Source organism: Rhipicephalus sanguineus, chromosome 4 (assembly GCF_013339695.2).
Source record: "Rhipicephalus sanguineus isolate Rsan-2018 chromosome 4, BIME_Rsan_1.4, whole genome shotgun sequence".
Lineage (NCBI taxonomy): Eukaryota > Metazoa > Arthropoda > Arachnida > Ixodida > Ixodidae > Rhipicephalus > Rhipicephalus sanguineus.
In genome coordinates, this window is record NC_051179.1 from 12,126,858 (window position 1) to 12,140,889 (window position 14,032).

The 14,032-nt window shown below is 47.7% G+C and overlaps 1 protein-coding gene across 3 annotated transcripts in view; it reads right to left on the reverse strand.

Annotated features, from left to right (window-relative positions):
* LOC119389399 (carboxypeptidase M) overlaps positions 1-14,032 on the reverse strand; it is a 76,973-nt gene that overhangs the window by 19,301 nt on the left and 43,640 nt on the right. For all 3 annotated transcript variants that reach the window (XM_037656632.1, XM_049414415.1, XM_049414417.1), the window contains exons 2-6: positions 12,773-13,015; positions 11,348-11,445; positions 3,389-3,561; positions 2,078-2,265; positions 765-938 (exon numbers count right to left, since the gene is read on the reverse strand). In XM_037656632.1, the coding sequence (XP_037512560.1) occupies positions 765-938; positions 2,078-2,265; positions 3,389-3,561; positions 11,348-11,445; positions 12,773-13,015 (876 nt within the window). The remainder of the gene's footprint in view (positions 1-764; positions 939-2,077; positions 2,266-3,388; positions 3,562-11,347; positions 11,446-12,772; positions 13,016-14,032) is intronic.

Consider the following 14,032-nt stretch of genomic DNA (forward strand, 5'->3'; position numbering starts at 1 on the left):
TGAACAATTAGAACTCTGTTGGCTACAACAGCCAGCCATGTACGACCACGACGGCCAAGCACCGTCTTTTAAAACCGGCTGCTTACCAAACGGACAAAGTGAGCGCGGTTCTACATAGTTGAGCATGAAATATTTCCCTTTTGTACTTTTGGGCTCCGTGACTTCCAACCAACGCGCGTATTTCAATCACGAGGTATGCAACAACAACAAAAAGAAAAACGTAATCGCTCTCTTGTTCTGCCATGTCATCTATACGATGATGTCATTACGATGATGCGTCTGTAAAACTATCATTGTTCGTTAGTTATCTCATCTGTTTTCTCCCGATTGCACACTGTGCTATGAGGGAACTACCCTTAACCATATAACCAGGGGATGCAAGGAAGACCCCTCAATTCTATAGAATTAGGAGATGGCCTGCTTTTATATGAGAGGGAGACCCTGCTGCGTAGCTAAGACCCGGACGTCCAAGACCGGATCCTCAATCGCGCCTATGAGGTCACCAGTACACAGGCTAGACCTGCTAGCCATCTGGTGGCGCAATCTAACTCGGCCCTGCACAAGTAGCCGACTCAATAAATGTTTCTGCTCTCTCTCTCTGGCTCTTTTGTGCCAGAAAGCCGAGATAACCACTTCTGTAATACATTCTAAAACTGAGCCTAAAAGAAGGCGTTAAACACTGGGCGTGGATACGGACGTGGATACGGATACCCCACACGTTTGGTTAATTTAGCCAGCGCCCAAGTTATGGTGGCAGCGCGTACCTGCGAGGGGATACCATGCCGCGCCGTTGGTGGTGCCGTTGGGGAACGCTTGCCGATCTGAGGAACAGGGCGCGCCCAGGTACATGTTGGCGTGGTTGAAGGAATACACGCTGGCAATGTGCTGGAACACGTCGTCGTCCGGGGTCACCGAAGGCTTGTTATACGTGTGAAACACTGCGATGCAATGCAACGATCATGTCAGAGACCCCGCAACTCATTGCATGGGACAAAAGCGGCAAACCTTCAACGTATTTACGCGTGACTTATTTTAGAGCATGAAAAGCAAAACTTAGAACTACGTGAAAATTAGCCTTGTAGGCCGCGGTGGCGCCAGCGAGGCTAGCGCATTTATCAGCGCTATAGCGTACACTACAGGCTAAAGCGTAGTTAGCCCGTGTATGCGTGCGTGTCTGATTCCGTGAACAACACGAGCCCACGTGCAAAATGTCCCTCCATCAGTCAAGTTGTATTCGATGCAGAGGAAAGAAATAGTCACAAAGAGCAACTTATCGCTGATCTTTAATTTCAGGTGTTCGACGTGCCAGAACCAAGATATGATTATGAGGCACGCCGTTGTGTGAGACTTCGGTTTAATTTTGACCACCTGGTGTTTAACGTGCACCAAAGTCAGAGCACCCGGGCTTCCCTTGAATTTCGCCCCCATCGAAATGCGACCACCGTGGCCGCGGGAATTGAACCTGCGTCCACGAGCTTAGCAGTCCAACACCTTAGCCGCTAGGATACATATCGCGGTGGGTATCGCTGATCGTTGGTTGGCCTATACGACACAAGCTGCTTCCACTTGAAACATTCTCGTCTCCGTCATCACCAGATACCTTGTGGGTGTTTCCAACTACATGTCAATTTTTTTTTATGTGATAACAATCATATGGACAATCTCGGTGCGTTTTTGCCGTCGGCGTTGCCGTCATGTTCCGTACGAAGCCCAAATCGGCTGCCTCGCTCAGGCAGCAACTGCGAACTTTGCTCATAAGGGCGCGGTCGCGCGCTATCTCGACAGTCAGGAGACAGCTCCTAAACTTGCTATGTTCTCAACGCTTGCTTCGCGTTTAGAGGACTGACAGCACGAAAACCTCTTCGGTCCCTGGAGCGGCCGTATTCCCTTAAACCAGCCTTTTGTTGAGTTACGCGAGATCGGATCCAAAAAAGTTAGCTGCTAGCCTTACTTCGCATAACATTCGAATGTGTTGCTATCGCATTCGTCGCTTCGCCGCGAAACTGCTGCGAGGCTGACTTTATTCCTTTCCGCTTGTGAGACCTTGTGGGTGTTAGTTTCGAGCAGTGACTCGTACCGGCGTTAGGCGAGTTGTCGAATGGGTACGAGGCTACGACGGCACCGCCATGGATGTTTCCGGACAGCACAAACGGGATCTGGTGGATCCAGCGCCGCACGGCCTCTGTCTCCGGCTGCTGCTGCTGCGTCTGAGTCTTGAAGTGATCTGGGAAGTTGCGGTTCAAGTCCACGCCACGAGCGTTGTACCTGCGCCGTCGGACAGGGAAGCAAGCTTAAACATAGTTTCGACTAAAGGAATGAGATAGCACTCCCCTGTTCGCGAAGTAATGAAATTGCGACGCCCCGCTTTTGGAATCATTCGCTCATATTTTTGTCGAGTAATAGAGATTCATCCGAGTTAGAAATAAAAATCAGAGAGAAAGAATGAGCGTATAGTATCGTACAGTTAGTTGTTTGAGGCGTGTGGCTGCAAGCGTGTGGCCGTGTGGTACGTTATGAGGTCGCGGTTTGTCGGGTGCGCGTTTACAATGTGGCCTGCTGATGAAAGGCTCATCTAATTAGCATACCGTCGCCAATAACACCTGAAGGCGAAGGCCTGCTTCACACTTGGTAATGCATTCAAATATACAATCCGGGCCAAACTTTTCGCAAGAACTTTTTGAACCGCAGTGTGCGAGACACGCATTAAGTCACCTTGACGTAATTAGTCGATTGCACCCTCCCCCCCCCCCCTTTAGCTTTCTGGCCTCACTTGGTGTTGCCCTACCTTTGACCATGCGACGATGTCTCAACTGATAACGTCACATGATGATGTGACGTCATTAGTGACGTAGGTCACGTGGTTTTTTGTACTATTTCATTCGCCTGCCTTGTTGCTCTCAAAGGGCCCCGCAACGAGACGCTTTCGCCTTAATAAGGTGTTGCCTTTAACAGTGGTCCAAAATGAACATTTTTTTTGTGAAAATTGTGCTAATAATAATAATAGCTAGGGTTTAACGTCCCAAAACCCCGATATGATGATGAGGAACGCCGTAGTGGAGGGGTACGGAAATTTCGAAAACCTGGGGTTCTTTAACGTGCACCTAAATCCAAGTACACGGGCCTCAAATATTTTCGCCTCCACCGAAAATGCAGCCACTGCGGCCGGGATTCGATCCCGCGACCATCGGTTGTGAAATTTGTGCTAACGAAGAATAGTAGTGCCCTGTGCTATCTTCGTTCGCTGTATGTCCCCGTTACTGTTGCACATTGTGCGCTCTTCCCTCATCAAGGCGATAGGTCGAATCGCTCCGTTCGGAGGAAGATACAGGACAGACGCAGGCTTTTAAAATAAATATTCGTGGCCAGGAAATGAGACTCGCTAGCATACCGTCCCAGTGTGCCGGTACAAGCTCCCTCCTTGGAGATCTCGTATCCGTCGGGGTTCATGCTGGGCATGATGTGGATGCGCGTGTTGTCCAGCAGGTAGCGCACGTACGGGTCCACGTTGTAGCGCGTCAGGAGGTGCGCGATCAGGTACACCATCAGCTGCCGGCCAACCGCCTGCACGCATTGGCCGTTGGAGTACAGCAGAAGCGCAGATTACTCATTGGAGCACCAAAAAAGTTTGCCTGGCGGTTCACCAGCATGTTACTCCAGATGATGAAGAATTAACTTATATACGCAATGGAAGACAGAAAGAGAACATTTGCAGGGAGCGAGAGAATACTGGAGGGGCAGGAAGGCTAGGGAGACAATATCCAGCTTCGTTCACGTGGGGAGGGAGAACAAAAGAGAGAGCGAAAGCATGAGCGCTTACAATTCACAACACACTGACGGTACGATCGCATATGCGAAATCTACGAGTCAACTTCTTCAAGCGCGAGGCAGTGACACGGAGTATCTCAGTCGAATGTGAAGCATTGGTTTTACAAGGCTTATCGACCACCAACTGAAAAATCATCACAACCACTACTAACAATTACAATTGCAACGTTAATAATAATAATAATAATAATAATAATAATAATAATAATAATAATAATAATAATAATAATAATAATAATAATAATAATAATAATAATAACAGCAACAACAACAACATTTTCCTTGACCTCCACTCCGATAGCACTGTGTCTTGATCTTCCTTACATAATTACAAATAGCAGCAAGTAGCGCTGAACATTTTAGAACAACGAATTTGCATCGAGGAGCTCTACATTTATAGACCTAAATGTTTAGTAAGAGGCGCGTTTCGAATGTGGTATATGTATATAAACACCGTAGATAAATTATCCTAGATAAACATATTAAACGTGAAAGACAAGTGACACAGTAAAAGTGCTAATAATAATGAAGAAGCGTCAGAACGCAAACAAATTAAATTCAATATTGTACGCGCTTATACGCATTCAATATAGGCGAAAACTAACTGACCAATGACGAAATCAAACAAAAATATTCTGCCAACAAAGAAACCAGCTGTGCAACGTTAGAGATTCTCAAGTAATCCTAGTCAAACACTGTGCTGTAGCGGCTGGCGACGTCTTTTCTTGAAGTGCAGTAACTTTCCAAGAGCTGGCGCAAAAAATAAAGAAGTCACAAGTATACACAAGATAAGCGCTTGTCCTTCGTACCATGATTGTAAGTCGACTTGAATGTAGGTCGACCTCCTAAAATCACACAGCAAAAAAAAAAAAAAACGCGCCAGCGCATTTTATAAAAGAAATTTACGTAGTCGCTTGACTGACTACACGTGCTAACTCGTCGTCTCAAGCTCTGTTCATGAACTTTGCTGCCCAGGCCCTGATGGCCTTAAAGTGCGTCCTCTGCATTCTCGATTACGATGCGAAGACGCGGGCTTCTTGCGTGATAATTTCGCGTGCCACCAAAATAAAACCGATCGGTGTGCAAAGGAGGCTTCACGGCAGTGCTTAACAGCTACGCAGTGAAACTAGCTTCGCGGGAATACGCGGTGATTATTAAGAAAATTTTCCGCGAAACGTGTGTGAGGGTGCAGGTTATACACGAGAAAATACAGTATATGTTGCAGCTAGAGCCGGAACGCAAACGTAATGTTGTAACCATGCCACAACGTCCCTGGTGTCTAATTTGTATCGCCGTAATTAGTGGCTCTAGTTTCGGTTTCGACTGTATCAAATTTATATAAAATAGGTCGAGTTACAATCGTGTAAATACGGTACTTGTGCCTTCTTCGTGCTTTTTTTAAGTGCGTAGCGGTGCACAAAAAGCGGCGCACAAAAAGACGAAGACAAAGAAGAGAACCACACACAGCGCTGCACTCACAACTGATGCTTGCGTAAGCCAGACCTCGGTGACATTGCATAAAAAAGAGTACTTTTATTGGTGAGCGTATCACCCAATCATGTTGTCACTCACCTGTCATGCGCTGTTTTTTCCTTTTAAGTTCTTGTTGCTCTGAATAAACTTTCAGTTGTGAGTGCAGCGCTGTGTGTGATTCTCTTCTTTGTCTTCCTCTTTTTGTGCGCCGCTTTTCTTTAAATATGAATATGCACCAACTCGCCCAACTTTCTATTTTGTTACAATATATTCCGTGGAAACTCTACGTGCTTACCCCAAACTAGACATGTGCGCCGGACCCAAAATCACAGGCGGCGGCGCGCCGCTGTTTCCACCTCCGGCGGCGGCGCGTGAACGGCGCGGGGTTCATCGGACCGGCGGCGGCGCGGCGCGGGGAGGGGGGGGGGGGTGTAGGAGGGCAAAGCAGTGAAGGCGATGAGTACACGATGTAATGTTACATGGAGTGCTAGCAGCTAACTCTTTTTGCTCCGATCTCACTTAACTCTACAAAACGCTGATGTATGGCAAATACGGCCGCTCCCGGGAGAGAAGCGGCTTTCGGTCAGTTTGTCGTATCAGTGGTCCGAGCGCGAAGCAGTGAGATCACAGCGCTCACAGGGCGTAGAAGGTATACGAGCCGTTCGCTGGGGGATGTCTGCCGAAACAGCGTGCGTGCCGGCACTCTCGATCGCGCCCTTATAGTCAGCGTTCACAGTTGCTGCTCGAATCACGCAGTCCCTCTCCCCAGACATCCCTTCCTGCTCCTTCGCCCAGCAAATTACGGGTGGGGCGTTTCCTTTTGCTTGAGGAGCAATCAACGGCAGGCGTCGCACGCAGGTTGATGTTATTCCGTGTGACGGAGATGGCCAGCTTGCTTGATCTCTGCTTTAGCCATGTTCCTTGCCAACGCTCGCTAGCTTTTACTCGCGGGTAGAACATACAATGCGCGGAGCGATGTTATCGATTGAGAGTTTATACGGAACATGACGGCGACGGTGAAAAGCTGTCCTGAGTGTCCATACAATTGCTAACGCAATACAAAATATACAAAAAGCCGTCGAAGCGGGCTCGCCTTTTTCCTGAAAAGCTGCGTCGTATCCGCTGTAAAGAGTGCGTCTGTTGGAAGAACCATGCAATCCGGCGCCTCTTCCATTGGTTTCGCTCTCGCCTTCAATACCCTTCTTACAGGGGACATCTCCTTGCCACTTATTTCTTCATAAAGCACGCGTACAATGTCAGCACTAAGCGTTGAACCTATCATGATTTAGCGCTTGTCGGCTACAGTCTGTTATCTCTGCATGCGCGGTCGCAAACGCACAAAATGGAGCGAAATCAGTTAATCGCGCACGATAGCGGGTGGGCGACTACATAGCAAAGCAGTACAGGAGACAATTGACAACTGTTATTTCTCGTATATGGACCAGTCGAGAGTGGTACCCTGATGATGTCACGTGAATAACTGTTCTGGCATCGCGAAGTGCACCAAAAGACAAGAAACGCCAAGAAAGAATAACGCTCTCGTTGTTTTTATTTTTTGTTGTGTTTTTAGAGGCTGTCAGGGGCCTTTTATAAAAACAGGGTGCGCAAACACGGACAGAGGAGAGTAGTCAAGACACCAGAAACGCCGCTAACAACTGAAAAATCACACAGCGGCGGAACCGAAGGTAGACACAAATATTTATCTGCGCATACCCGCGTAAGAGGCCATACCTATCAATCAAGTGCGAGTAGTGGTCTACGTGAGAGATAGCTGTTCACTCTCTCGACTTTTCTCTTATGTCCGTGTTTCCAAGTCATGTCTTCTTAACATGAATACCTACCAACAAGCTCAGCTATATTCTAAGTTTGCCATTCTCTTTACTTCTGTATTTATTTCTCGATTTACTCGAGTAAGTATAAAAGGCAAAAGTGTACTAACGCACCGAGATATATATATTACTTATCTATTTTATTTATTTGGGCTCAGTGTACTAGGTCCAAGACTCCAAGAATATGCTATCCAGCGAGTTGGGTCGTCGCCCTTTAAGGCTGGAGGACGCAGCAGCGTTAAGGTCAGGCAATACTCGTGATATTTCTGGAGAAGAAAAAGATACTACAACTTCTGGGGAGCTATTCTTAATGCGTTCATCCAAAGGAGATGTCCACAGTCCATTTCGGCAGAGCGCATTCAGTGGTTCGAAAAAGCCGTGAGCTGTCGTGTCACCTCGCCTTTGACCACGTCGCCGCACCGAACCCGCCAGCACATTCCTAGCGTAAGAAGAGAGTAGACGAAATGCACTGAAACAGGAACTTTTCAAGTCTGAATTTGCATATGAATGTGCACCACATGTTTCACAACAATGCAGGGAATGCGTACCGACCTTACAGCTGTGTTAGACGAGCGGCCGTATTAAACCTAAATCGATGTCTAACATGATCAAAAGACATGTGCACCAAAAATCGGATCTTTGAGGGCTGCGTTCGTTGCATTGAATCACATTTCGTCCGTATCATTTGTGTCGAGAGTGTTTGAGAGCTTCGTGATGTCATGATGGCGCTGCAGAACAAGAACCGGAAACAGGGGGCGCGCTTCTCGCCGAGCTCGCGCTATTCAGCGGCCGCTAAAATTGACTGTTCATTACATGGACACATCGAGAAGAGCTAGTCCAGCGAAGTGCTGTATTTTATTTCCAGATTCCCCATTCGAATTAAAAGAAAAGAATAACGGCGGCGCGCCGCAATTATTGCTCGGCGGCGGCGGCGGCGGCGCGATCTCTCTAGGGTCTTCGGCGGCGGCGCGAGTGGCGTGACCAAAAACAGGCGGCGGCGGTGGCGCGGCGCGGCGGCGCACACCTCTGCCCCAAACATTGACGTCATAGACGGTTTGGTAAGCGGAGCAGCGGGAACTCTACGAACGGGAATCGCTGGGTGCCCGTGCTACGCACTTCCTCAGGTTTCACACTAGTGGAGCTGCATTTAGCGCAGGATTTAGAACTATACCAATCGCTATACAAGTTTTTTACGTTGCTTTCCGAAAGTTAAAGCATGAAGCAAGTGGCCCAAACCAAAAATTTGTTGAAGTTGGCGCTTTACGAAGTTCATCGCGAAGAGCGAGGGGCGTGGCCACCGTAGTGATGTTTTTTTCCGTTCCATTCCTCGCCGTTTAAATTTTGATGCTTAGTAGCAAGACCAAAGATACGGCGCGGTCGAAGTACAGAAACTCCACCTAGCCATTCGACCACCCATCTCTAATGAACGGCGCAGCCGGGTCGTAAGATTCAGAGGATGGAGGCTCGAATTTACGGTGAAGTCAGCATGACGCTTCGTGTTAACGAAGTTTATGCCTGGGCAAGCTGGTAAAGATACGCAACAAGGCGACGAGCCCAAGAACGAGCATGTAAAATGAAGATCGGCAAACAAGCATTCGTACGGTCTCTGTCTATTCTTACTGACTGTGAAGGTCGGGAAAATATTTACACGGAAACGAAAATCAGTCAGATGGCAAAAGAGCAGGTGCACTATATACGAGAGAATGCCTAAAGATAACTTCCAAATAAAACAAATCAAGCTTCGTTCCTCCGAAAAAAAAAATGCTCTGCAAAAGCAGCTCAGGTAACTTTCTTGTAGAAAAGCAAGTATCGCGTAATGATCCTGGTCGCGTCAATGTGCCCAACTTGGATACAGGCAATCACCTAGGATCGAACATCTTTCGCCAAGTAGACTACATTTCGTTAGCGACGACATGCGCTGCGCAAGGAAAGGAGGCCGCTCTAATTAATCCTTATTAAATAGAGCCATCGCAGAACCACAACCGAACGTCGATTTTGTTGAACTACTGGGCAAGAAGACGAGTCGACAGAAGAACAGAAAACAGCTTTCTGCGAAGTCAAGATGGTGAGAAGACTCCCACGAGGGGATTTCTCGCGAGTTTTGCCGACCCCGAAATGCGTTCCCATGTGGAGAGCACTCGACGCTGCTGACCGACACGGAAGCCGCCTTCTGTCCCAAGCCATCCGGTGCGCGAGATTAGAGCCCAACATCCGGGGCCTTTGCCCCGCACTTGGCACACCCTCTGGTCTCCTGCGCTGAAGGAGTTGAAAGCTGTACGCAGGGATCTGAGGCATGTGTACGGATAAAGAAAACATTTCGGAAATTTTCAAACTTTAACTGAGGAGCAGTTTAAAGCACCGCCCTGTCATCGTCTCGCACCTCGCGTTGTTGTCACGCAGCGTCTCATGTCTCGCGTTGGTGTCATGCAAGTCCCGGGTTCGATACACGTAAGTCGAGCAGGCTGCACGTTTGGAACGCCAGCGGTTGCTTGCCCGTGAACGCCAGCGTCGCCGAAGGGCTAATTCGTCTGTCCGAGCCAGCGAAGCGACAGCGAAACGCCAGCGCCGGGTTTTAGACGCACCGCGCTCGTAGCAGCAAACAGTAGAAAGGAGACCATAGAACAGAAAATAGACAACCGCAAAACAAATCACATTATCGCAAGAAAAGAACAGAAAACAATGTAGAATATAACATAATCACACGAAAAAAAGAAACAGAAAAGAGCAGCTAAACGCAAGAAAAGAACGCTGAAGAACAAAAGAGAGCAGAAAAACACAACACAGGCGAATCAATGCTGCGCAGTTCTTACAGCTTTCATTTGGGGTGGAACCGGCTTAGCTTTTTTTGTCACGTTCATCGTTTGGGGAGAAATAGACGGTGGCCTTCAAGATTCAGGAGTAGCACATCAGGAAGAATACGTAGAAATCTGGTTAAAAGCACGGGTTGTCCTCGATACTGAAGCAGCACTAATATTAGCTAGAACAGGCGTACATACGCATAGCCGTAGTTCGTGGTAGTCCCTCAGACATTGCTCCTTATGTTCAGTCAGCGCATTCAAGTCAGTCATTTTATCGGAAATGTTATCGGAAATGTATCGCAGCTATATTGCCTAAATTGAGCGATAAACCGCGTCCTCGGCCCTATATACATTTTTCTTTACAACAATCTGCGGTTTACATCACGCCGAAACGGCGCAAATCAGCACTTCGCCCAATCTCCACGACGTCGTCGTGCATGGTGGTAGAAGCAGAACTTATCACGCACTCAAAGCGCTCGTTTGAGACCGCTCTGGCCTTGCCACGGAGGTCCGAGTGGGCATAAAACAGCTCTACAGCTGCATGACGATAATAACCTGGCAGGGAAGCGGTCATTTTTATTTTGCTTTTATCGCAGGAGCACACATGCGCTATTAGTAACGTCTACGTGACTCTCTTTTATGTGATGTCTATTAGTAACGTCTCTTTTATGTGACTAGCTCTGAAGCGACCACCCGGGTATGCGCCCTCAGTGTAAACATGCAGTAAAATTGTCCCAGTGTTTTAGCAGATATTTGAGACCATAGGAAACGGTAAGAGTGTAACCAATAATTTATTCAAGGGGGCATCGTTGGCTGCTTCCAACTTGTTTTTGTATATGAGTAAATGCATAGTCAACCAAGTGCGTGTTCTTTCCCTGTTTGACGTCCGCGTAACGATAACTGCCATTCGCCTATGAAAGAGAGTCGTGCTAGCTGGTATCCGCTCGAACCGTAAGAACTTTTTCTCGGCTAATGTAAACACTACGCATATTAAGAGTTAAAGGTTGCCTAAAACATTACGTTTAGCTGAGCACCGATGTCGGAATCTCTGACGAAATTTACCAGGACGTTCGAGTTTCCGACCTAAACCCAGCGACACAAGCGTGGCTTTGTGTGCAAAAGTAAGCCATCTCAAATGCTCGAGAAGTGCTTGACGTCACAAAATGGCCAATCGCTATTGGACGAAGCACATACGCAAATTCTCTGCGGGAGGGATAGCAATGGTTGTGGGCGGAGTCACCATTTTTTCTTAGGTTAGTATAGTGGCCGATTTCTCGCCGTCTCGTGTTTTGGTCCCGAACCTGCCTCATTGAGAGGTGTACAGACGGGTAACGCTCATAGGCAACTGTTAGTTGCCTATGAGCGAAGCGCGGTGGCCGCTGCATAAAGCCTTAACGAAAGCGAGTGCACAAGTAGAGTCACCTCGTTGCCGTGCATGTTGGCAACGTACTTGACGTTGGGCTTGAGCAGCGTCTCCTCCTGGGGATCTTTCGTCACCAACAGAACCCATAGGTCACGACCTGGAATCACAAAACGACACGGCCTTCGATACGGCAAAAACTATTGAGCTATCATTTTGCCTTCTGTTAGGATAACAAGTGTTTGGGCTAGTTGAGTGACAGTACTTAATGGAGTACGGTAGCCAACAATAAAACAAATTCACAGGGTCCATTATGCATTCGGCTAAGACGACGCGAAGGCGTTTTGCCATGCACCTCATATCACATCAACGCGCCTTTGCTTTTTTATGTGTTCTTTTTTTTCAGTCACGCGGACGCCGCAAAGTGAGCGCGAAGCTGGAGCGGTCAGGAAATGCCCGTGTCAGGTGTTATTCTCGCTTCTATATTTCATTCAGCCGCGCGAACGCTGCTTTTCTTTTTATTTCTTTACTCATGCAAACGCCACAAAGATGAAGTGAGCGCGCAGCTCGTGCTCAATATCATGCTCCCGTCGTCGTTTCGTTCAAGGTCGTGTTCGCATGAGACCCTAGGTAGGTAGGTAAAAACTTTATTTCTCCTTTTGGAAGGAAAAGGGCAAAGGGATAGAGATAGGGGGAGGTCGCTACACACGGTAGTCCTCCGCAACCTTCTCTGCCCAACCCAGGATGGCCTCCTGGACGTCGGGTTTCGAGCTGCGCAAGGCAGCCTCCCACTGCTCCTCATTATTTAATATGTTTCGGAGGGACGGGGGAGGGGGGTGCTTAGGGCAGCCCCACATGATATGACTGAGATTGGCCTTCGTTGCGGAGCAATATTTACAAGAACACTAAGGCTTTCGCCTCAACAAGCGACACAGTAGCGGACAACAGTAGCACTGCGTAGGCGGCCCGATGCTTCCCATGATTCTGACTGTAAATATTTCAAGAAATTTTTATGGTTATTATTAAACACTGCTGGACAATACTGAAGGCCAGAAAGTTAAAGAAGAAAAATGTGACTACAGAAAAACAGCAACCTCGAGCATTTACGACAGGTTAATCAAGAAAAAGAAAATACACTATCTCAACTTTAGATACGTTATACGCACAAACTGCAACACCATCACTATGAGGCTGGAGCTTGAAACGGCAAGAGGTCTGTCATGAGTCCGCATATAACTGATACATTCGGTGCTATAGTCCAAGGAGAACAGAGAAGTTGAAATGTTCGCACGCGGTGGCTTAACACTTGCTGGGCATTTAATATTCGCCGCGGATGTCTGAATCAACATCCGCGCTCCTTTCACCAGATACGAGTGGCCACCGAAAAGTCATCAAAACTTATCCTTGACATGCCCTATTAACACTATCGTGCAGAAGTTCTAATTAGGAACCGATAATGCTTGATCAAGTTGTTACTGAATGTGCACCTTGCACGGACTTTCCCGCGCTGTAGAGGCGCGTGAAGTCCGGGTAGTTTGTGGAGACCTTCTTGAGGAAGTTGGTCATCTCCTCGTGGTTGAAGTAGGTGTACTCCTCGGAGCGCTTCTTCCCCGTCGGCGTGCCGGACTGTCCGCGCACTTGACGCACCGCGCACAGGTAGAGCAGCAGCAACGCCAGCGCCAGCGCCGACGCACACATGCTCCGGGGCTTCATCGCGACGCAGCCTCCTCCTGCGCAAGAATCAAGCGCTTGAACGAGCTTCTCCGAATGATCGGAGAAAATATTTATGGCTAAGACAGCACACGTAGTTACACAGTAGCAATAAGCACGAAAACAATCATTGAAAATTATGAAGAAAACTCCTAGTTGAAGGGACACTAAAGAGAAAAACGGTTCTTCTCGTATTAGTAAATTGCTCTTTCACAATACCAAGATCACCACGCTTGCCGCGAGAAGACGCTTGGTAAGCGAGAAAACGTGCGAAATGAAAAAGCGGGTGGCAATGCCACCTTGAAATTCCCGCACCAACCACCGTGACGTCACTGATTCTGTCGGCGTCCACATAGGGCCTACGTAGTTCCTAATCGTCAAAAATGAAGTAGATTATCCTCTGAGGGGGCCAGAGACGTAACGTACCAAGTTTCTGGAAATTCCGTTGAGCCAATGTCGCCAAAACACGAGAACCACACTTTTAAATTCGTGACGTCACGCGCGGTATTTCGGCGTGAAATTTAAAAATGGTGCTTTGACCTTGATTTTCTCCTGTACTAATAAACCTATGATGGTGAAATTGGCGGCGTTAGAGTTCTCAGAGTAAACTTTATGAATTTAAACCGATTCATTGTTTCACTTCATACGTCCCTTTAAAGCAGTGCGTCGAAACGAACCCAAACCGAAAACCGTACCCGAGCCGCAATTTTAGCCGGAACTAAACGCGAACCCATATTCTCGGAATGTGCCTGAAGGGGAAGCGCACCTGAAGGAAAAAGGAGACCAGTTATCGGTTTGGAACAAAACGGTTCAAATTGTTTTAGGTACGAGGACCTATGCGGTGCCACCATATGCCGGTAGCGCCTTGTTGCTGCTGTCGGTACATGCGTTATTTTCCGTTGTTCTTTACCAGTTCATTTATTTTTTTATTTCACTCATTCTTCGTTTAGGCAGGCTTAAGCTTTATTTTTATTTTTTTTTTCAGAAACGTTCGTGAAAGTGGAGTAGAGCTCGAAAAGGTAGACATAGCTTTACTT